Source organism: Oncorhynchus mykiss, chromosome 16 (assembly GCF_057628025.1).
Source record: "Oncorhynchus mykiss isolate SJ-2025 chromosome 16, ASM5762802v1, whole genome shotgun sequence".
Classification (NCBI taxonomy): domain Eukaryota; kingdom Metazoa; phylum Chordata; class Actinopteri; order Salmoniformes; family Salmonidae; genus Oncorhynchus; species Oncorhynchus mykiss.
In genome coordinates, this window is record NC_143037.1 from 57261381 (window position 1) to 57285134 (window position 23754).

The 23754-nt window shown below is 42.6% G+C and overlaps 3 protein-coding genes across 6 annotated transcripts in view; all 3 read left to right on the forward strand.

Moving 5' to 3' along the window:
- LOC110492307 (helicase ARIP4) overlaps positions 1-12916 on the forward strand; it is a 78457-nt gene extending 65541 nt beyond the window's left edge. For all 4 annotated transcript variants that reach the window (XM_021566521.3, XM_021566520.3, XM_090203468.1 and 1 more), the window contains 6 exons: positions 51-150; positions 1589-1794; positions 3579-3754; positions 5747-5943; positions 6299-6678; positions 6817-12916. In XM_021566521.3, the coding sequence (XP_021422196.3) occupies positions 51-150; positions 1589-1794; positions 3579-3754; positions 5747-5943; positions 6299-6678; positions 6817-7742 (1985 nt within the window). In that variant the 3' untranslated portion in view covers positions 7743-12916. The remainder of the gene's footprint in view (positions 1-50; positions 151-1588; positions 1795-3578; positions 3755-5746; positions 5944-6298; positions 6679-6816) is intronic.
- Positions 12917-13091: 175 nt separating this feature from the next.
- LOC110492310 (transmembrane protein 115) lies at positions 13092-17458 on the forward strand. Its single transcript, XM_021566524.3, has 2 exons — positions 13092-14962; positions 15494-17458. The coding sequence occupies exons 1-2, from the start codon at positions 14106-14108 to the stop codon at positions 15714-15716; spliced, it is 1080 nt and encodes a 359-aa protein (XP_021422199.1). The 5' UTR covers positions 13092-14105; the 3' UTR covers positions 15717-17458.
- A 1169-nt stretch (positions 17459-18627) lies between these two features.
- LOC110492312 (rho-related GTP-binding protein RhoA-B) lies at positions 18628-23349 on the forward strand. Its single transcript, XM_021566527.3, has 5 exons — positions 18628-18961; positions 20846-21003; positions 21924-22044; positions 22267-22397; positions 22595-23349. Exons 2-5 carry the CDS (start codon positions 20848-20850, stop codon positions 22766-22768), a joined length of 582 nt encoding a protein of 193 aa, XP_021422202.1. The 5' UTR covers positions 18628-18961; positions 20846-20847; the 3' UTR covers positions 22769-23349.
- Positions 23350-23754: the final 405 nt, after the last annotated feature.

Below are 23754 nucleotides of genomic sequence, written 5' to 3' on the forward strand. Positions count from 1 at the left end.
TGTGTGTTGGAGAAAGGGATTGACTTCCTTTTTATGGTTTGTCTCTTTAGGACTGGATGGGAGCACATCTGCTTCAGAGAGGGAGAGGCTCATCAACCAGTTCAACGACCCATCCAACACCACCGCCTTGATCTTTCTGCTGTCGACCAGGTAAAAGACCTTCACAGGAACACACTGGTAGAAATAATTATCATTTGTTTGTAATCATACTTATGTATGGTCACACTAGTAACCACACTAGTTACAAACACAAACCATCATTCACACATGCACAGTCCTCTATTTATATATACATACAGTGCCTTGCGAAAGTATTCGGCCCCCTTGAACTTTGCGACCTTTTGCCACATTTCAGGCTTCAAACATAAAGATATAAAACTGTATTTTTTTGTGAAGAATCAACAACAAGTGGGACACAATCATGAAGTGGAACGAAATTTATTGGATATTTAAAACTTTTTTAACAAATCAAAAACTGAAAAATTGGGCGTGCAAAATTATTCAGCCCCTTTACTTTCAGTGCAGCAAACTCTCTCCAGAAGTTCAGTGAGGATCTCTGAATGATCCAATGTTGACCTAAATGACTAATGATGATAAATACAATCCACCTGTGTGTAATCAAGTCTCCGTATAAATGCACCTGCACTGTGATAGTCTGAGGTCCGTTAAAAGCGCAGAGAGCATCATGAAGAACAAGGAACACACCAGGCAGGTCCGAGATACTGTTGTGAAGAAGTTTAAAGCCGGATTTGGATACAAAAAGATTTCCCAAGCTTTAAACATCCCAAGGAGCACTGTGCAAGCGATAATATTAAAATGGAAGGAGTATCAGACCACTGCAAATCTACCAAGACTTGGCCGTCCCTCTAAACTTTCAGCTCATACAAGGAGAAGACTGATCAGAGATGCAGCCAAGAGGCCCATGATCACTCTGGATGAACTGCAGAGATCTACAGCTGAGGTGGGAGACTCTGTCCATAGGACAACAATCAGTTGTATATTGCACAAATCTGGCCTTTATGGAAGAGTGGCAAGAAGAAAGCCATTTTCTTAAAGATATCTGTGGAAAGAACTGAAAACTGCTGTTCACAAATGCTCTCCATCCAACCTCACTGAGCTCGAGCTGTTTTGCAAGGAGGAATGGGAAAACATTTCAGTCTCTCGGTGTGCAAAACTGATAGAGACATACCCCAAGCAACTTACAGCTGTAATCGCAGCAAAAGGTGGCGCTACAAAGTATTAACTTAAGGGGGCTGAATAATTTTGCACGCCCAATTTTTCAGTTTTTGATTTGTTAAAGTTTGAAATATCCAATAAATGTCGTTCCACTTCATGATTGTGTCCCACTTGTTGTTGATTCTTCACAAAAAAATACAGTTTTATATCTTTGTTTGAAGCCTGAAATGTGGCAAAAGGTCGCAAAGTTCAAGGGGGCTGAATACTTTTGCAAGGCACTGTACACACACAAACCCTCATTCACACACGTGCACAGTCCTCTATTTATATATACACACACACACACAAACCCTCATTCACACACGTGCACATACACATCAGGTCAGTGACGTGTGCTTTTTCCCATCCTCAGGGCTGGTTGTCTGGGGGTGAACCTGATCGGGGCTAACCGTGTGGTGGTGTTCGATGCCTCCTGGAACCCCTGTCACGACGCCCAGGCCGTATGTCGGGTGTACCGCTACGGCCAGAAGAAACCCTGCCATATCTACCGCCTCGTCTGTGACTTCACCTTGGAGAAGAAAATCTACGACCGACAGATCTCCAAGCAGGGCATGTCCGGTGAGTAACCAGTGAACCAAACAAACACAGAATAGAATGGATACTGACTTCATACAGACTACACCTCTGCTTCCTCCAGCCATGTCTACTAGGTCTACTATTACATGGTCATCTGCTACCAATATCTTAAATCTACTCTTACTATAAGCCAACCCTGTTAAGGGCACTTCAGCCGGCCCAGTCCACTTCACTAGCACAACAGTGTGTGTGTGCTGCGAAGTGCAGCAGTCCTGTGATCTGTCAGACTCCTCTCAGGCTAAGTGCACTCCAAGTGCACTTTGACATAGTTTGCCATTGTTAGGCTCAGTTGGTAGAGCATGGCGCTTGCAACAGCATGGTTGTGGGTTTGACTTAGAGCGCCTTAATCTGTTAGTGATCCCTTCGCGCGCCAATCCCTTTAGCGGGATCGATTTGACAACATCCAGTGAAATTGCAGAGCGCCAAATTCAAACTACAGAAATATCAATATTCAAGATAACCGAAAATATAAGTGTAATACATCAAAATAAAGCATTATTTCTTGTTAATCCAGCCGCAGTGTCATATTTCAAAAAGGCTTTACGGCGAAAGCAGACCATGCAATTATCTGAGGACAGCGCCCCGCATACAAACACATTAATATAATTTTCAACCAGGCAGGTGGCGACACAAAAGTCATAAATAACGATATGATAAATGCCTTACCTTTGAAGATCTTCTTCTGTTGGCACTCCAAAATGTCCCAGAAACATCACAAATGGTCCTCTTGTTCGATAATGTCCTTCTTTATATCCCCAAAATGTAAATTTATTTGGCGTGTTTGATTCAGAAATACACCGGTTCAAACTCGCCCAACATGACTACAAAGTATCTAATAAGTTATCTGTAAACTTGGTCCAAACATTTCAAACAACGTTCCTAATTCAACCTAAGGTATCCTAAAACGTAAATAATCGATACAATTTAAGATGGGATAAACTGTTTCCAATACCAGATAAAAACAACTTGAAGCGCTTTCCAGTTCACGCAGTAGAATCCATCTGGAGTGACACTCACAAAGAACAGCCGTAGTTCTTCATTTCTCAAAAGAAAAACATCAACCGATTTCTATTAAATAGGGCTTCCCATAGAAAACTAACAGGAAGTATTATGACCTAAAAATAAAAAAAATCCCTGGATGGTTTGTCCTTCGAGTTCACCTGCCAAATCAGTTGTGTTATACTCATAGACATTATTTTCTATCCAAATCTACCAATTATATGCATATCCTAGCTTCTGGGCCTGAGTAACAGGCAGTTTACTTTGGCCCGCTTTTCATCCCGACGTGAAAATACTGCCCCCTATCCCTAAGACGTTTTAAGAGCGTCTGCTAAATGACTAAAATGTAAATGTAACACGTCGGTCAGCTATGCTGTATACACAGAAAGGGAAGGCCCACACTTAGAATTGAATTGAATAATAAAATAGACATGGCCAGGGTATGCTGTATGCCATGTTTCATGTCACACGCAGAGACCTTTTCATGCAGCTGTTGATGGCCCTAAACATGAGGTGGGCAACTCCAGTCCTCAAAGGGCCTGATTGGTGTCAGACGTTTTCTCCATCCCTTTGAAACGCAGCTGATTAATCAAATTGCATTCTAAACTGAAGATCATGATTAGTTGATTATTGGAGTCAGGTGTGTTAGCTGGGGCTGGGGCAAAACTGTGACACCAATCAGGCCGTCGAGGACTGGAATTGCCCACCCCTGCCCTAGACATAATGTTACCCCCTTTCTTGACTCCATCCATCCCTCCTTTCTGAAGACCGAGTGGTGGATGACCTGAACCCGGTGCTGTCGTTCACGCGAAGGGAGGTGGAGTCTCTGCTGCACTTCGTGGAAGAGGAGCCTGACGTGTCACAGGTGCAACTACAGCCCCACCAAGAGATAGAGGCGGGCATCAGACAGGCCTGCCAGCTCTACCCTCACCTTGTCACCAAGGTAATAAATCTATATGCACATATATAAACACACACTACATCACAGGCCTGCCAGCTCTACCCTCACCTCATCACCAAGGTATATACAGTTGAAGTCGGAAGTTTACATACACCTTGGCCAAATACATTTAAACTCATTTTTTCACCATTCCTGACATTTAATCCTAGTAAAAATTCCCAGTCTTAGGTCAGTTAGGATCACCACTTTATTTTAAGTATGTGAAAATTCAAAATAATAGTAGAGAATTATTTATTTCAGCTTTAATTTCTTTCATCACATTCCCAGTGGGTCAGAAGTTTACATACACTCATTTAGTATTTGGTAGCGTTGCCTTTAAAATGTTTAACTTGGGTCAAACGTTACAGGTAGCCTGCCACAAGCTTCCCACAATAAGTTGGGTGAATTTTGGCCCATTCCTCTTGACAGAGCTGGTGTAACTGAGTCAGGTTTGTAGGCCTGCTTTGTTCGCACCAGCTTTTTCAGTTCTGCCCACATTTTCTATAGGATTGAAATCAGGGCTGTGTGATGGCCACTCCAATACCTTGACTTTGTTGTCCTTAAGGCATTTTGCCACAACTTTGGAAGTATGCTTGGGATCATTGTCCATTTGGAAGACCCATTTGTGACCAAGCTTTAACTTCCTGACTGATATGTTGCTTCAGTATATTCGCAGAATTTTGAAGTGCACCAGTCCCTCCTGCAGCAAAGCACCCCCACAACATGATGCTGCCGCCCCTGTGCTTCACGGTTGGGATAGTGTTCTTCGGCTTGCAAGCCTCCCCCTTTTCCTCCAAACATAACGACGGTCATTATGTCCAAACAGTTCTATTTTTGTTTCATCAGACCAGAGGACATTTCTCCAAAAAGTATGATCTTTGTCCCCATGTGCAGTTGCAAATCGTAGTCTGGCTTTTTTATGGCTGTTTTGGAGCAGTGGCTTCTTCCTTGCTGAGCAGCCTCTCAGTTTATGTCGATATAGGACTTGTTTTACTGTGGATATAGATACTGGAGGAAACAGGTACAAAAGTATCTTCACAAGGTCCTTTGCTGTTGTTCTGTGATTGATTTGCACTTTTCGCACCAAAGTACCTTCATCTTTAGGAGACATAACGCTTCTCCTTCCTGAGCGATAGGACGGCTGCGTGGTCCCATGGTGTTTATACTTGCGTACTATTGTTTGTACAGATGAAAGTGGTACCTTCAGGCATTTGGAAATTGCTCCTAAGGATGAACCGGACTTGTGGAGGTCTACAAAAAAAAATTCTGATGTCTTGGCTTATTTCTTTTGATTTTCCCATGATGACAAGCAAATAGTCACTGAGTGTGAAGGTAGGCCTTGAAATACATCCACAGGTACACCTCCAATTGACTCAAATGATGTCAATTAGCCTATCAGAAGCTTCTAAAGCCATGACATATTTTTCTGGAATTTTCCAAGCTGTTTAAAGGCACATTCAACTTAGTGTATGTAAACTTCTGACCCACTGGAATTGTGAGACAGTGAAATAATCTGTCTGTAAACAATTGTTGGAAAAAAACACTTGTGTCATGCAAAGTAGATGTCCTAACTGACTTGCCAAAACTATAGTTTGTTAACAAGAAATTTGTGGAGGGGTTGATAAACTAGTTTTAATGACTCCAACTTAAGTGGATGTAAACTTCCAACTTCAACTGTATCTATATGCACACCATATTGTATTATACACTCTACCCAAACCTGATCACCAAGGTTAGAACCAAACTAGATATACATATCTATATACACACATCCATATGGTCTAATCATAAGTTGATACTGATCCACATGATACATGCATCTAGTTCGCTGAATCATGGACAGACTCTGTCTCAACCCATCATTTCCACATTGAACTCTCACTCATCAAAATGCTACTTTATTAACACTTCTATCCAGAATTGTAACCTACATGATGGCATATTATACTTAGAGAGCAATTTCACTTAAACTACTCTCCATGTCTGTCTCTCCAGCAACCCTTTCACCACGAGTCTCTCCTGATGGAGCGACAGGAGATGAAACTCACCAAAGCGGAGAAGAAGGCCGCCAAGAAGAGCTACGAGGATGAGAAGCGTGCGTCGGTGCCCTACACGCGCCCCTCTTATGCCCACTATTACCCCGCCAGCGACCAGAGCCTCACAAATATCCCTGCCTTCAGCCAGCGCAACTGGTGAGATGGTCCCCAAAGACGTACACGTTTTCTCAGTAACAATACTACAGTTGCATACAGTCAATCAAATGTATTTTTTAAAGCCCTTTTTACATCAGATACCCAGATTAGCAAACAATGTAGAACTAAAGTGTCTAGAAAAACTCCCTAGAAGAAGAAACCCAGAACAACAGGTCCAGGAGAAGGTAGCACTCCTGGCATGGTTCCATGAAGAACTAGAGAGAGATGCCTAATGTGACACCAAGTTTTGAATTCCAAAGTTTGAACTGTTGATAAAATCTTTAACCCTCCACTCTCAATTTGGACTGTCAATACCCCACCCTGTCATCTTTCCTCTCCCTTACCCCCCCTTCAGGCGCCCACCCCCCCGACAAGATGAGAAGCCGGTGGCCAGTGTCCGCCCAGTTCAGTCGACTCCAATTCCCACGATGCCTCGCCAAGCGTCTCACAGCTCTGCCCCCACAGCAGACACAGAGTCCAGCTCGGGCTTTCCCGTCAACTACCTGCAAAAGGCGGGCGTATTTGTCCAGAAGATCGTCACCAGCACAGATATCGTGATACCTGAAACCAACAGTTCAACTGATGTTAAGGCCAGAATCAGTGCAGGAGAGAGCATCCATGTCATCAGAGGAACGAAAGGGACCTACATCAGGACTTGTGATGGGAGGATATTTGCCATCCGCACTGCAAGCAAGCCCAAGGCAGGGGAAGAGAACTCAGCTGCTGCACCCAAAGGTAGCAATCCCAACTCAACCTTTAGTCAGGATCGTTTTTACTCATTTGGTACATATGGATCTGTTTTTATCCAGTGCTGATGGTTTTATTTAGTCTAGCGATGTATCTGACCCGTCTGTCTTACCTTCCCTATCTCAGACACCCAGAAGGTATCGGAGGAGGCCTCCGCCAACGGCTGTGTGACTCGCCTGCTCTCCCCCGACAGCCCCCTGAGTGAACTCCAGAGATACGAGGCTGCAACCAAGGCCCAGCATCAGCAGGGCTCCAAGGCTTCGTCTGCAGGTGCAGCGGCTCCACAGGAGAAGGCGCCGGCAGAGATCAACAATGGCAGCAGCATGACTAGCCATGCCAAGCCCTGGAGCAATGCCTCCGCCCCGGCCAAGCCCAGCACAGATGCCATTGCTGCCCTTGACCTGAGGGGCACCAAGCGCAAGGCTTCCACCCCGTCCAATGTCGAATGGGCCATCAAAAAGCAGCCGGCCCCCAGCAAGCGCACCTCGGCCCAGTTGCCCCCCCAGGCTTTTCCCTTCGCGGCGGGCTATGACCTCCCACCCATGGGCCTCAACCCAGCCATGCTGGGCTCCATGGGGCACCCCATATTCATGGGGGCCGGCTTGCCCTACTTCCAGTCCCACAGCCAGCAGGGTGACCACCGTCTCATGTTCCCCGTGACTCCCGACCCCTTCGGCTTGGGGGGCGGCACCCTACCTAGATCCTCCTCCACCATCACCTCCTCGGCTGCCCCTGACTCAGGCTCCCTAGCACCCTTCATGCTGGGTGCTGGTATGGCTGGCATGCTGCCCCCAGGTTTCCCCATGTCCTACGGCCAGTCCCTGTGCATGTATCCTAACTTGCTGCACCCCGGGGCGCTACCGGCCGCCACCCCAGGCCCCGCTGACTCCAGTTTCTTCTTCCACTTCCCCTCCTCCTCTGGCCTGATAGGGGCAGGGCTGGGTCGCTCTGATGCCCACGGCTCGGCAGAGAACGCCGGTGGAAGCAGCTCAGACAGCAACAACGACGATGAAGATGATGATGATGATGTCATTGAGGTGATGGGACAATGAGAGCCTCCAACCGTAGGAAAGAGGCATGTGGTTTGCAGGGGACAGTTAGTGGAGTTGCTGGGGCTAGGAAAAGCTGAAGAGAAAGGGAAGGGACAACCAAGCCCACCTCTTCCACTAGACCCATTCCCCATCCTAAATGCAACATGCACACCTTTCAGAAAACAAGTGGTCCCAAGCAGCAATCCCCCACAACTGTGAAAACAAGAATCTGTGTTGGAATATAACAGACTGGACAAAGTACCAAATCCTTATGCTGAATATCTTATTTAAACATTTAAAAAAAGGCTAATCTAAACTTATGTGATGAAGAAAAATGAACTTGGGGCTTCCAAAATGTTGTCCTGTACTGGCTTTTGCAAATCACTGAAGCAAGAGACTGCTGGGTTTGGACCTGCAAATCACTTCTTTGTCTTCTATTAAAAAAAAAAAATCCCAGCGGTTGATGACAGACTAGGTTAATAACTGACAATTTTATATACGTAGTTGGTAGTAATTATTGTATGGCGCAAAATATCAGTTACATGATATTGTTCTTCATTGTCATTATATGCTACTGAATATTATTTTATATAGTAGTCGTGCTCTAAACATGTCACAACTGTTTTCAAAATCGATTTGATTTACCCTTGAATTTACTGCGTTTCGTTTTTCAGAAAATTGACTACTTGAGACTCAATTCAAAGAAACAATGAGGCTCTTTGTTGGGTGAAAAATTAAGTCAAAAACCTTAAACTCAAAGAATGTACGCTTATTTACGACTTTAATGCAGACCTTGGGGACAGGCATCACACTTGTGGTGATCTGATTTTGATTTTTGATATGTCATCTATATTTTTCAAATGTACACATCGTCTACAGGCGACGATGTAAAAACTGTGATCTTGCTAAACTCCAACTGTCCGAAGGGAGCTGAATTGAAAATGCCTTGCCTCTGTCTCTCTGAATGTCACCTAGTGGGAGTAGAGAAACAGCGAGACGGGCAATCCTAGGACCTGGATCTCACCCATAGTCTTACTGTAGCTTTGCTAAGTGATGCAAATATAACCCATGAACCCTCTGGTGGTCAGGTGGGTCACCTGTCTACTTCTCTGTCTGTTTCTGCATTGTGTAAGGGTTCTAGAGTAGAGAACTTCTGTCATAATGACTCGTTCTGCCTTGTGGATAGCATGAACACTCGTTTTCAGTTCCTTTTTTTCATCTTTGGCGTATGTGATTTCAACGGAAAAACAAACAGGTTTCAAGAGATCATTGTCAAACCAAAATCATTTGAGAGGAGTCAAAAATAGCTGTGCCAAAAAAAGTACAACAATGATCCTCTCCAGAGAGGTCATTCTCTGAAGCAACCAAACGTCACCGCCAACTGCTATTGGCCTAGAGAAGAGGGCTTCTTTCCCTAATTTGGTCACAGTTTTGTCATTATAGACTTCGTGAGCTCATTGTAAAGATGATGCTGGCTTAAGACTTCACTGTGTAACAGAGTACCGGGACATTGATTTAGAGATGGGGGAGGTCTGTGACCTGGTTCTGTATAATAAACAACAGAACTTTTCATTTCTGTTACTGCTGACTGTTATTACCCCCCTCATTACATACATTGGCCGCCTACTGTCTCATGCCGCATTTACGTGCTAGTCAGAACTAGGAAGCTCGGGAATGTCCAACTTGCTAACTGGTTGAACGCGGCATGTGTATAACTACAAACAATTAGCAAGTCGGGGAAATGTCTGACTTTCCAACTAGCATGTGAACGCGGCAACTACCCAACACTTTGGGAAGAGGGAAGCCCAGCCCACCACCTCCACCAAGTCCCTAGCCTTGAGTCTCTTCAGCAAGAGCTTTAAACTCCAGTTATTGAGTTTATTATCAGACCCTTACATCATCAGACTTGTTCATCTTTTCATACCATACTTAACGTGTTAATTGACCTGTTATTTTTATTTTTTTATGTACCACTTTTATTTATTACAGTGCATATTTATTAATTCCTTTTTTTGTTCTGTTTTTGTAAGGGAAATGTTTTCTGTTCGTTTACTAGAACACGTTGATTCTTGTTACATGACTTGAGAAATGCTATATATACGTCTGAATAGACATCTGACCCATAAGTGTGTGAATTTCAGGACCAACCAGTCAAGGTGGTCGAACCACTCATTAGCAGATAGAAAATGTAACCCAGGGCTTTTGTTTAGTTTTTATTTATGTTCATATCATCCAGATGTTCATGTGAATCTATCTATCCTAATTGCAAATGAAAGGTAGTTCTCTCAGTATTCATTCATCTTAAGTTGTTGAACCAACTGTTTTTTTTCCCCATAGGTTTCTACATGAATGTAAGTATTTATTTATAAATCAATTCAGTCGGCGACCAACTGACTCTCTTAATTCCATTTATTAAAGTCAAGCTGCTGTCTTGAGGAGAATGGCTGGAAGAGCCTGTATGTAGTTAGTGAATTGACATGTAACAATGGATGGCTTTTAGATAAAGAAAATGTAGTTTCTAAATAAAATAAAATCATGTTTTGAATGGAATTTAAATTTAATTTACTTTGATAAGTTACTCTAATTAATGACACAGATTCCTCAAGCACTAGTTGAACATAAGTAACTCTTTCATTAAACTGATGTCCTTTTCAACTTGGTTGGGGGGGAATAGACACTGTGTCTGAAACTGAGCATATAGTCTAGAAACGTCCATCAGATGACATTACCTAAAATCAGATGAAGAGGGCAAGATTGAGTATAGCTCACTCAATCTCCTGTCCTAGACGACAATCCATAGCAACAGGTTCAAACAAAACTGATATCGTTACACAGAGACTGGTGTACTGTTCTGTATTTAGAATGAATTCATAGTTGTCTATTGCATGCTTTTAGTGTTTGTATTAGCTTTGGTGACATGAGCTGTCTGCAAGCCGATGATTGCATGTTTTGACTACGAAACTGAAATGATTTACATAGACTTTACCAATCATATCTTAAAGTAACTGTCCAGTGTTTCCAGATTTCTGACATATTTATTTTTAACCTTTATGAAAATAAGAATATGTTTTTAATTAAAATGTTGGCCTAGGAACAGTGGCTTAACTGCCTTGTTCAGGGGCAGAACAACAGATTTTTACTTTGTCAGCTCTGGGATTTGATTTGGCAACCTTTCGGTTACTAGTCCAACGCTCTAACCACTAGGCTACCTGCCACCCCCATATATGACCTATATAGTTAATTCATATTGCATAGAAATGACTTAGAATTAACTACCATATTACTTACTTAAATTATCCTTCCAAAAATGTTTAATTATGTTAAAATCAGCTTTTCTATGTTGGAATGGTGTGGACGTATACCGGTCACATGGTGTGGGCAAGTAGACTGCTGATTGGCCAGCTCATCCTCTATGAGGAAATGTTTGTTTGTGATAGAAGTTTGAGGTGGTGTTTAAGTGTTTTTTTGGCCACTGTATGAGTTAACAGAATATGAACTTTTAAATGTGAGATTTTCACTGGACAGTTGCTTTAATTACTTACAAGCCTTAGATTTCATCATTAGCTATGCAAGCAGAGTCTGTTAAATTGTATTTTAAAACAAGTGCTTTTATCTTCTCATTATGATAATACTTATTTGAAAAATAAATAAGAATTTAAATGGACCCAACATACAGTATCTTAACATATAAAAGGAATTCCATGATGTCTGCTTATTCCATGAAACTTGGCCATAGTGGACTGGATGTCACTTGACTTGTTTACCGCTCTTTGGTGTTGCAGCTCTGTGTTGCCCTCTGATCTATACTGTAATGTTTTAATGCCTTGGGGAATGGTAGGTGCAGGCAGAGATCTGGGAATATCTATGATACACTGCCCTGGTTCTTTGGCTGAGTTTGGGTCTTCTTACATGTCCTAGTAGCTTGGATATTCATGTTTAAATGTTTGAAGGCTTTCAGCGTTTGAGTTGCCTGCCCTTGGCCTTTACATAAGTCAAGCATTCACATGTATTTGGTTCAGTCAAATTGTCCCCCTCGCCATCATTGCACACTCATGATTTAACCTCACTGTACCAGTGGTTTGTCTTTGATTCTGTAGAAGCAGAGCTGTTATTCTGAGAGAATTTGATCAATATGCAAAAAGGTGACAATGACATTTGAAACACACATCAGAGCAGTACAGTTGTCTTTTAGTCTCATGTTTTCAGCACTGTGAGTGGACAAGGTCATTTTAATAGTGTTTATTTTTCACATGATTGTGTTGTTTAAGGGTGTGTACATTTGTATGGATGTCTTCACAGAGGACAGTTTCCAGTTTGTTTCAAGTTTTATTAGTCGTATGTATGGGACACGTATACTTCGTCCACAAAATGTTTACTTGCATACGCACCATTGTTCTTAGCTAGTCAAAGGTCACTCACTTGGGCTTCTGTGGTAGCCAATCATTACCCACTTTGCATTTTCTGCCAGTGAGCTATTAACGTTATCTTAGTTTGATTTCCAAAGGTGGAAAAAGTACCCAATGGTTATACTTGAGTAAAAGTAATAGAAAGTTACTCAAGTAAAAGTTAGTCACCCAGTAAAATACTACTTGATTAAACATCTAAAAGTATTTGTTTTTAAATATACTTAAGTATCAAAAGTAAATGTAATTGCTAAAATATACTTAAGTATTAAAAGTAAAAGTACTGAAAATATATATATTTTTTTGAGATAGCCAGGGGCACACTCAGTCATTATTTACAAATTATGCATGTCTGTTTAGTGAGTCCGCCAGACCAGAGGCAGTAGGGATGACCGTGTGTTCTCTTGATAAGTGTGTGAATTTCACCATTTTCCTGTCCTGCTAAGAGTTAAAAATTAAATAAGTACTTTTGGTTGTCATGGAAAATATATGGAATAAAAAGTACAATACTTTCTTTAGGAATGTAGTGAAGTAAAAGTAGTCAAAAATATAAATAGTAAAGTACAGATACGCCTAAACTACTTGAGTAAAAATACTTTAAAATACTACTTAAGTACCTTACGTCACTGTTGATTTCAGATCAGATTTTGCCAGTGCTCCGTCTGTGGCGTTTCATTCTTGTAGCATTCTGATGTCAGGGTTTTGTCTTTTTTTAAGTCTTGAGAAATGTGAATTATTTTTTACTGTGGAAATTAATTACTGAATAAAATTCACGTGTATGTGGTTATCCAAGTATTTTTATGCCTCTTGAATCGATGCTTGAGGAGAGAGAACATTTTGAATACATGTCAGTTTGAATACATTTTCAAGTTATCCATGCCCCATAGGCTGCCCTTTCCACATGGAGCTCAAGGATCTAGCAACAACAAAAAACTATGTTTCCCATAATCAACTAGTGCACCAAACTGGCGTGACTTGACGCTTCGTGTGTGTTGGTGACGGTGGCACTGGCAGCGCAAGCGTTGTTGGTCAGTATGAAATGCTGGGAGTGCCTCACAAGACAACAAATATTCCCGAATAAATCTGTTGCTTTATATCGGAATAACGTTGAAGTAACCCAAGAGACTTCTGACATTCTGAAATCGTAGTGACTCAATTAATTTCGCGTGAACCTCTAATTGTTTGCCTCGACAGCATTGCTTTGACGGCCTGTTGCTTGCTAGCTAACGCAGGAAATCCTCTGACGTTAGCTAGCTGGTGGACTAATTTGATCTGTGTGCCGAGGCGACAAAAAAAGAGCTGGTACTGTTTCTTTTTTGTAGTTTTCGTAGTTATACAACTCAAACCCGTTTATCAAATGGGTTCGTGAACTATAATGGCGGATTTAAAACGTCTGACTTCTTCCTTAGCTAGTTAGCCTAGCTAACTACTTATTCCACAGTGCTTGCTAGCCAGCAAGCTGATGACGTTTATTATCTAGCTAGCGTTTGCTGGTTGAAGATCTGGGAATTTTTGGTATGATTTCTAAAGTCAAGTAGCTATTTACTAATTGGGAAGTTAAATTGTATGTAAACTTCGAGGATGACACCGTTCAATGTCAATTGAGCGTAATTGGCATGTTGCTAAATGTGTCGGCTAGCTTGCTAGTAAGTTATCTAACGTTTGCCCAACTACTCTTATCTAATCAGAAACAAGGTAACTTCAGCAAAGTCCATAACAAGGTAGGAAAGTTGCTCCATCAAGTGTTTTGAACAGTGAGACCATAAGGTTGATTTAAACCATTAATTAGCATTGATTAATCAGATTATTTCCCGGATGAATCTTCACTATAGAGAGTGGATGTTGTCTGGTTCCGCTGATTTCGTTTGTTATTCTTGGCACTGCTAAAAAAAAAAATAAGAAAAAAAAGGCCAGCAGGTGAGAAGTTGCGGGTCAGACAAACTTACTCATCGGCCCTTGCTCAAGACTAACAGACAACGCAATGAATCGCTATCTGCCAGTTGCACGACAGCACTTCTTTGGCGCATTAGCCAATACGAGCGTTGTGGTGAAGTCCATAAGTGCCATAGTGCTCCTTCTGTACCTGCTCTCATGGGCAGTTGACACTCCATATGCCCTGGGTGTGACACCTGGCTACCTCTTCCCCCCTAACTTCTGGATCTGGACCCTGGTGACCCATGCCGTGGTGGAGCAGCATGCATGGGGAGTGGCAGCCAACGTGGGGACTGTTATGGCCTGTGGCCGGCTGTTGGAGCCTCTGTGGGGCGCCTTGGAGCTGCTCATCTTTTTCACTGTGGTCAACATCTCTGCAGGCCTCCTGGCTGGCCTCTCCTACTTGCTCACGTATGTCGTCACCTTCGACCTGGACTACCTATTCGCGGTGCGTGTCCACGGGACACCAGCCTTCCTCGGGGGGGTGTTGGTAGCCCTTAAGCAGACCATGGGGGATACGACGGTGCTGCGGGTTCCCCAGGTGAGGCTCAAAGCTGCCCCGGCGCTGGTCCTCCTCAGCTTTTCTCTGCTCTGCCTCTCAGGCCTGCTGGAGAGTGCCGCCCCACTGGCGGCCTACAGCTTTGGTGCCCTGGCAGGCTGGGTCTACCTGCGCTTCTACCAGAGGCACAGCCGGGGCCGTGGCGACATGTCAGATCACTTTGCCTTTGCCTCCTTCTTCCCTGAAGTGGTACAGCCGGTGGTGGGGCTGCTGGCTGGCCTGGTGCACGCAGCCCTGGTGAAGATCAAGGTTTGTAGGAAGATGGTAAAGCGCTACGACGTGGGGGCACCTTCCTCCATCACCATCAGTCTGCCAGGGACGGACCCCCAGGACGCAGAGAGGAGGAGGTGAGTGCTCTAGAGGCCCAAATAAACACAAACACAGGCATCCATTTACCAATAATTGTTTACCTCATGCTTCATTTTCTGGTTGACACACTTGCAAGCTATCATACTCATGTCCTTGTTTACATAGACGGCAGTTAAGCCTACATATTGTATCATCACCTGGAGAGGATCAGTGGCTGTTTTGAAAGGGACTCCCAAGATATTCATTCAGAGACTCAATCATGGACACTCTTACTGACAGTTGTGGCTACTTTGCATGATGTATTGTTGTCTCTACCTTCTTGCCCTTTGTGCTGTTGTCTGTGCCCAATAATGTTCGTACCATGTTTTGTGTTGCTGCCTTGCTATGTTGTTGTCTTAGGTCTCTCTTTATGTAGTGTTGTGTTCTCTCTCATGTCGAGGTATTTTTAATTTAAATCCCAGCCCCCGTCCCCGCAGGAGGTCTTTTGCCTTTTGGTAGGCCGTCATTGTAAATAAGAATTGGTTCTTAACTGACTTGCCTAGTTAAATAAAATTATGATCGTCTTACAGGCAGTTGGCGCTGAAGGCCCTAAACGAGCGACTGAAGAAGGTGGAGGACCAGTCGATCTGGCCAAGCATGGACGACGACAATGAGGATGAAGTTCGGACCGACACTCCCCTGCTCTTGGGACAGGAGAGAACAACGCCAGCAGGGGGGTCTAGCGGCTCCCAGAATACCACGGGACAGGAGTCCAGCATCATCAGCTTTGAAGACGCCCCCTCCCGCTCATAAGACACACTGATACGCACTCAGTCATGCTTAGTTTTGACTAGCATACACTACAGTGACTACACATGCACACATTAGCCCTAGCAGTTTGACACATTGTCAACATTGTCAGGCCTATCAGTTTTACGGTCTGACTCCCCAAAGTTGTACACAAATACCATCACGGACCCATCGCTCCCCCGGGCCCACCCTCATATGTTCATTGAAACATTAATGCAATGTACAAACATATTGGTTGGACTCTCCCTACCTACCACTTCGCGTCTCTCCTGAATAAAGTATTGAATGGGTGCACAAAGTGTTTCGTAAAGCTCTTTTGCCCCAAAAGACAGCTGCTCCACACCTGCTACTCGTCTGGCTCCCAGATTTTGTGACTGAGACACTTGGACTGGAGCAGAGACTCTTGGCAAACTCCCCATCTGTTGCTATGTGTTACTATTGTCCCAGAGTAAGCTTTCAGCAGACGGACTGAGATTCTCAGCGGTTTTCTAGGTCATCCTTTTGTCCTGATGGGTGTTTAATTTAAGGTCAAATACGTCTTTTCTCTGGTCCCCATCACTGAAAGACTTAAATGAATCTAGGTTTACCCCACAGCTGTTTTACCGCTGTTAGATCTTCTGTTTTCAAATGTTTCCTAAATTTGTGGGAAACCTGATAATTTGACAAGTTGCTCTGTGGATGATGATGCGTTTCCTGTACCTGTTTTGAGGGGTTTACTTTTGCTCTGAATACTTGAGGTGATTTTCAGAATATCAACTACTCTGAGTCAGAGTTGGATTACTAGATGGGGAACCATAGCCATAATAGAATAAAGGGAATGTGGGTGTGTCTTCCTCTTTGTTCATACTGTTGAGTTGAGTTCTGTCAGAATATTTAGTTCTGGCCAGAAAGTTTTTTGTGTGTGTTTGGATTTAGGTGAATGAGTGTGTAACTGGGAGAGGGAGAGCACTAGATTGTTTACACAGTGGCTTCCTGTAATTTCTCACTGGTTTGCCCTGATAAAGTTCAGCAGCTTTTGACAATGACCGTAATAGTCACTGATGCACTCTTGACAGGCCGCTTTCTCCCTAAGGAACATTTTGTCAATCTCTTGTTTGTTTCTTTGGCTACGTTCACACAGGCAGCCCTATTCACTTTTTATTCCACTAATTGGTCTTTTAACTAATCACAGATATTTTTCAGAGCTGACCTGGTTGGTAAAAACGCAGCTTTAGACAGACAGCCCAATTCTAAACTTTTTTTTCACTAATTGGTCTTTGGACCAATCAGGTCAGCTCTGATGTGAAAAGATCTGATGTGATTGGTCAAAATACCAATTAGTGGAAAAATATCAGAATTTGGGTGCCTGTCTAAATGCAGCCTTAATGCAGCCTTTCTAGTTTCTCTTTCTTCCCCTTATTAATCTGTTGCAATGTTGGTTAAGATAAGAACTGCATTCTTAATTTAACACACAATGTATTTATGAGGTTTGTTAATGCTAGTGGCAGTACCTGTTTGTGTGGATTGACTGGAAATGTTAAGGTGTGGTGAATGATGGCAATACTGATGCAGTTCTGTTTAATTTGTTGGTGGTGACTTCAAGGCTTGGTTTTCAGATATTATCCGTGCACAGGACAGTTTTCCCTGATTTCCACTATTGGTGTGTTTCTTTCTACTGTGGCCATTGCAGATTCCTCTTTAGTTTCTGATATATTTGTTTATCTCTATATGAAATAAAATATGATTGTATGACATGTAACAATAAATTGTCTTTTTGCAACACTGGGTAGGTAGTACTAATAGAGCACATGTCAGCTGATAGTTATTTAGGCTGCCACTAGATGGAGCAGTTAGCACAGTATGTGATACTCTACAGCTGTTTCATTGTATGTCATGAAGGGCTTTGAACTGACAACCTTTTCCCAGGGGTACTCCACGTTGCCTTATTTAGGTGACTTAGATTGGAATGCCTAATAGAAATAAATCATTTATCTAGCTTAATTTATATTTGTGATAAGGGTAGCTCAAATTCAAACTATTACCAGCCTACATTAAAACATGTTTTTACCAAGACACATAAGTTAACATATCAACATGAGTGTACTGTATTTTATATTGCATTTAAAAAAATGCTTATCCAGACTTTTTTAAATGGCTGTTACCTATATTTTAGATGACGATTCAGGCTTTCCAGAATGTAATTGGACTTACATTTGCATATATAATGAATGACAAGGGTTCATATTTTAAATTATATTTAAAAGTGATTAGTAATTTACAGAGTTGTTGTGTAATGCCAGAGACCAGTAACACTTAACTAGGAACAATAACACCAGTGACAAATCTGTAGACAAGATGGCATAGCTAAAATGGAGGCCACAGTCGCTCAAACCACACTTCTTAAATTCAAAATAAATCACTTAATCATGTGATTTGATCAATTATTTTAAAACGATGTCCTTTCCCTTACCATAAACTGTGTAACACCAGTGACACATCTTAAGGCCTCACATCAAATTAATCATCCAATTGCTAACGTGCTTTTCAAAACAGCCCTGGCTCCAATTAACCTTTGGCCCAGGAAAAAGTTGCCAAATGGTTGAATCTTTTCAAAGTGGTGCATTTTATAAAGGGTAACACCCCTCAGTGGTAACACCAGTGACATGGAATTGAGGGACAGCTATTCACAAAATTATTTTGAATAATGAGTTGATATTTATATTTGTTTTTAAGTAGGCCACAACATAAAGCTTATACTTTCTTTTGCTTTATGACATTTAAAGTGGGAGAAAAAAAAAACTTTTTTAAAATCAAAATATGTCACTAAACATCGACTCTAAAATATATACAAAACATGGTTTGCAATTTAACTGTCTTACATATGTTTTATTAACAATATACTTTGTCATTATCTGACACTTTAACTGTTTTTCCTGGTGGTTATGGCTGGGACAGCAAAGCCACCATTTTCGTAGAATGACCCAATGCGAAGGAAGGAAGCATAACCTGTCCACTTCTTGGGTCCTTTCTAACATTTATTTTGTGTGGAAAAAGTTTTGGAATGCAACTATTATTGAAAAACCAAATCAAAACGGTTTGGATGCTCATCGAAACCGGGTGACGTGCACGCGCAGGCGTGGCTCACGCTCGTCCCCGCCACCCCTCCCCCTCGCGTGCACACGCAAAGTAATTCAACATTGTATCGAAACGAGGGTTAACGGCGAAGCAAGACAGCCCTGGGAAAACGACTGCAGCCATCTAAACAACAGGTACAACTACTTTTGAAACACTTTTATCGAAATATGGCATCATTGGTGGAGTGTAATGGTAGGATAAATTGTTAGAAAGTGGTCCGGCCGTACATCGTCGTCGGTCTCGCATTTCGAAACGAGCCAGAGAGGACGACCTCAATAGTAGTAACGTTATACCGCGTCCGCACTGACTCAAGCTACTGGCTAGCAGCAGTAACCGTTGGAAAAGGATCTCCATTGTTTTTATCCTTCAAAAGAAATTGCCAGAACACTAGCTTTGCTAGAAACCTACCGTATCCCCACCAGCTAACTTTCTTAGGTAGTTAGTTAACGTATGCAGAAGCAAGTCAGTATTTGGAACCAACCGGCGTGTTAGTTTGTTGCTGTTATCTAGAGCAAGTTAGCCAACAACTAACGTTATCGGTTAGCCACCATCATCAACGGTGCCCCCATAATTCTGACCAGTTGGCTAGCTTGCTACGTTAGCTAACTGTGTTTTGTCAAGTAGCTAACGCTACTGTAGCGTCCTAGTAGTGAAGTTATGGTTATTAATTTTTTTACTATAACGTGTAATCCTGTAAATAAAGGTTATACAGTACTCTTCTCGCTACCTAACTGTAACAAACAAAACTTTGACTCTGATTGGGTGGCTTAGTTTGGCCCGGCCATAGATTTCAAGTATCCGTCTCTTTATTTTAGGTAACGTTGGTTAACTAGCTAGACAAGTTGCGGTCTAGGGTTGACCATTTTAATTTCACTTCAGATGGACCAGACACTGTTTTTCTGTTAGAGAGCTAGCGAAGTGAGTTTGTTGTGAATGGGGCCGCCCTTATACTGCGGACAACAGCCATCTGTTGATGCTTTGACGCCATCTTACCTAAACATTTGAATGATCCACCCTATGGGCAAAAATGCACCTAGTTACAGTAGCTTTAATGCCCGTCTATCCTAAGCAGTATTATAGTAGTAATTAATGTAATGTCAGCCAAGAAACTAAAAGCTGCTTGCCGTGCACCACTGTCTGATTTTGTCCTGTATGTGACTGCTTCAGAGAACCCATCTTATGTGGCGTTTGACTAATGGGGACATCACCTTAATGATTACTAGGATACAGCTTTGGCACATACTTCACTTCTACAATCACATGATGTCCACAGGATCAGTGTGCTGGTAGTCAAATAACCAGTCAAATGTATAATGGTTATACATGGCACTACTAGCTAAATGTTGTCAAGACCTATTCTGGAAGTAGTCTAAACATAAGAGTTGGGGACTGTACATCAGAGTTGGTGCGTTCGGTCACACATGTCCCTCAGTCTAAAAATACATGGGGCATGTTTTCCACCTTGAATGCACCATTCATTGTCAGTCCTGACTTGTGATCCTAACATTCAGCAACTAGTTTAACGTGAGCAGCAATACGATCACTGAATGGATGGGCTGATTCTCTTTCCCTCTTTGCTGTCAATTTCCTTGCACACACATTTACCTGAGGAAACTTACTCAACAGTTATTAGTGGAGATTACCGGCGTCATGTGTAGAACATATACCATACCTGCAGTTTGTTCTGGATCATGCCAGTTTTGATAGAGCCTGGTTAACATTGGTTGTTGATGTCTTCTAAGACATGGATGGATAGGACCAGCTGGTTAAAGTTCAAAGTAAATTATCCCTTTAACCTCAGGTGTTGAAGGCAAGTGTGTTCCCCCAATAAGCCCCACTGGGAGAAATCGTTTGAGGATACAAGTGTGACTTAGCTTTGCGAATCTTCACAATTGTGTTGTGTCCAGTCAATCCACTACATTGATCCTATTTGAGACCACAGCAGTTATAAAACCTGTTTAATATAAGGCTGTTGGCTTGCTTGTGTTTCTTCATGCATTTTATTTCTCTCTTCTCAGGCATGGCAGCGATTCGTAAGAAGCTGGTGATTGTGGGAGATGGTGCTTGTGGGAAGACCTGTCTGTTGATAGTCTTCAGTAAAGACCAGTTCCCTGAGGTCTACGTACCCACTGTCTTTGAGAACTATGTGGCTGACATTGAGGTGGACAGCAAACAGGTAATGAATACAGACTCAACAACATACTTTTTTTTATTTCTCAGTTGACGGTGTAAACAAGGTTAGGTGAATTACGTAGCCCTAATTGCTAGCTGGTTTTCAAGGTCGCTTCACTGTGTTTAATAGTACTGGTCTTGGCTATCATGGTATCGACTTGTTGAGATTGGGCTACATTTATCTGTAGCTATAGGGGCAGATGGGTATAATGGTATGGCACATGTTTGTTCAGTTAACCAGGTATAGAAACATATTAGGTGCAGCATATGCTTCTGAATGATGTAAGGAATATTTATTCTAAAGTTGTATTGTAAGACCCCATGGCACCGCATTATATTGCGGCCTGTGTGAGCTATAAACCCAGGTTTCCTGGCCTCAATGTGGCTCGGCTATAAATCTGGGACATCTAGATTTGATAGGCTGAATGAATTCTGCTTACGTCATGTCATACTAGAAGTAGAAGTGTCTTGCTCTAATTTGCTTTCCCCATTTAACAACCGAGAAGGGCAAGTAGCTTTCTATTAACCCTTTAGTGTGTCACACCGATGAATGTCTTCAAGAAATGTCCAGTTATTCATTTTCAAAGAGTGGCTCTTATCAGAGATGTGATTTTTCCTGATTTGCTGGGAGTTTGTTTTTCTGACATTGTCCTCTTTTCATTCCTCATTGAAGTTGGCCTACACCTAAAAGTAATATCCAATTATCCTGATTTCCTGTGTGTTCATGAAAGTCTGTGGTAGACAGACGTCATTAACTGTACAATGTACATTTTACTGAATCAATGTGTCCAAGGTTGTCTATGGTTTATTTCTCTTGCCAGAGGTTTGCTGATTAACCCAGTCACTAGAACAGCTGACATACACTTGCCACTTCAAGCATATCTGTATGAGGGTTAACATTAGTTGTTGTCTACTCTGTACTAGGTGGAGCTGGCTCTGTGGGATACAGCTGGCCAAGAGGACTACGACAGGCTTCGCCCCCTCTCCTACCCCGACACTGACGTCATCCTCATGTGCTTCTCCATTGACAGCCCAGACAGCTTGGGTGAGCTTACACACTCACTCTCTTGCTGTCATCCGCACAAGGTTTCCTTTTATAGGTGGGTTGTTCAGCCCATTCTGACTAGTGAAGTACTCTCTCACACATCCAATACGCACAGGACAGCAATAGCTCTTCTACACCTCCTTCCTCCGGTACACTACCCCATATCTTCCCAAATGTGTTGGTGTGTGCTTGTCTGACCCTTGACCCTTTGATTCCGTACAGAGAACATTCCAGAGAAGTGGACTCCAGAGGTCAAACACTTCTGTCCAAACGTTCCCATCATCCTCGTAGGCAATAAGAAGGACCTGCGCAATGATGAACACACACGCCGGGAGCTGGCCAAGATGAAGCAGGTACGTAGAAAGGACAGGCACATTTTTTACCTCCCTCTACAAACTCGTGGGATTATAAACAAACTGGGATGAGAGAAAAAATGACCACGTTGGCTACAAAGCTTTCGGGAAAAGTCGCCCTAAACTATGTCACTCTTTCCGCATGATATGGTCAATGCTTTTTGGATGTCCTGACGGTGCCTCTTAACTCTCTGTAGGAGCCAGTGAAGCCAGAGGAGGCCCGTGACATGGCCAACCGGATCGGAGCGTTCGGCTATATGGAGTGCTCGGCCAAGACGAAGGATGGCGTGCGGGAGGTGTTTGAGATGGCCACCAGGGCGGCACTACAGGCCCGGCGAGGAAAGAAAAGCAATAAATGTCTCCTTCTGTAGACTGTATGACAGGACTCAGTCCCTGTACCAGGGGCTCTGGCAAGTGTGTGGATGGACAAAGGGGGTTGGATAAGCACCTGTTTACATCTCACCAACCCCCCGACCCCCTCACACTTGCCGACCGACCGTTGGAGCTCGTGTCCTTGCTTTGGGAGATGATCTTAGATCGTATAATTTTTTTGTTGATGTTTGGTTTTTATTCATATTTTTTTAAGTCATGGTAAACATTTATCAGTATTTAAATTTCACCTGCCAAATGCTGTTGTTGGGGCAGTCGTGAGAAGGGCTGGCCTCTGGACTGCCAGTCAAGTGCTCTGTCTGCCTGGACTCTGGGCTGGCTGCCGTTTCTTTGTTTGGAACACACAGGGCTGAACTCCTTTAAGTCTCTTATGTACAAATCATTTTAGTTTTTGGATGTGAAACCGTAAAGTAAGTGTTGAAATGAATAAACAGGAAAACATGTATGCAAATCTGTAAATATAAGACGTGGGTATATTCATATGTATACACATACATGACTGGAACTGTATTTGTAAACTAGCCTTGGTTACATTGTGTAATAAATTACTTTCTATAACACATTTCCTTTTTTGTTGTGGGAATTGAAGGGCTACAATTTGCTTTGTCGTGCAAGGATGCTTTTCAGAGACGTTACGGTCCAGTGCAGCTGTTATCTATATATCAAATCATTTCAGAAGTACCTTTTGTGATTGTTCTCAATGAAAATAGTCAAAAAGAAACAGTTTCTTAGCAAAGGGTAGTTTCTCAAGCAATCATTTTCATTGGACTGTCGAAGTGATCTGAGTGGGGAGGGGGAAATGAGCTGTTATTGGCATAGAGTTTAGGAACTCTTATTGGTCTAAATGTTTTGCATGCTGATGTCACCATGGAAGACTAAAAGTCAATGGGTGTGTTTGAGTGGAACATTTGGTCACTGCCTTTCAAAGTGTTGCAATATGGGGATAAAAATTGTCCAGCCTGCATGT

Excerpts from the sequence above, each read along its gene's own strand:
- LOC110492310 (XM_021566524.3), top strand. The coding sequence starts at position 14,106 with ATGAATCGCTATCTGCCAGTTGCACGACAGCACTTCTTTGGCGCATTA. Across the intron at positions 14,963-15,493 it reads CAGGACGCAGAGAGGAGGAG|GCAGTTGGCGCTGAAGGCCC; the intron begins GTGAGTGCTCTA and ends ATCGTCTTACAG.
- LOC110492312 (XM_021566527.3), top strand. The coding sequence starts at position 20,848 with ATGGCAGCGATTCGTAAGAAGCTGGTGATTGTGGGAGATGGTGCTTGT. Across the intron at positions 22,045-22,266 it reads TGACAGCCCAGACAGCTTGG|AGAACATTCCAGAGAAGTGG; the intron begins GTGAGCTTACAC and ends GATTCCGTACAG. Across the intron at positions 22,398-22,594 it reads AGCTGGCCAAGATGAAGCAG|GAGCCAGTGAAGCCAGAGGA; the intron begins GTACGTAGAAAG and ends AACTCTCTGTAG.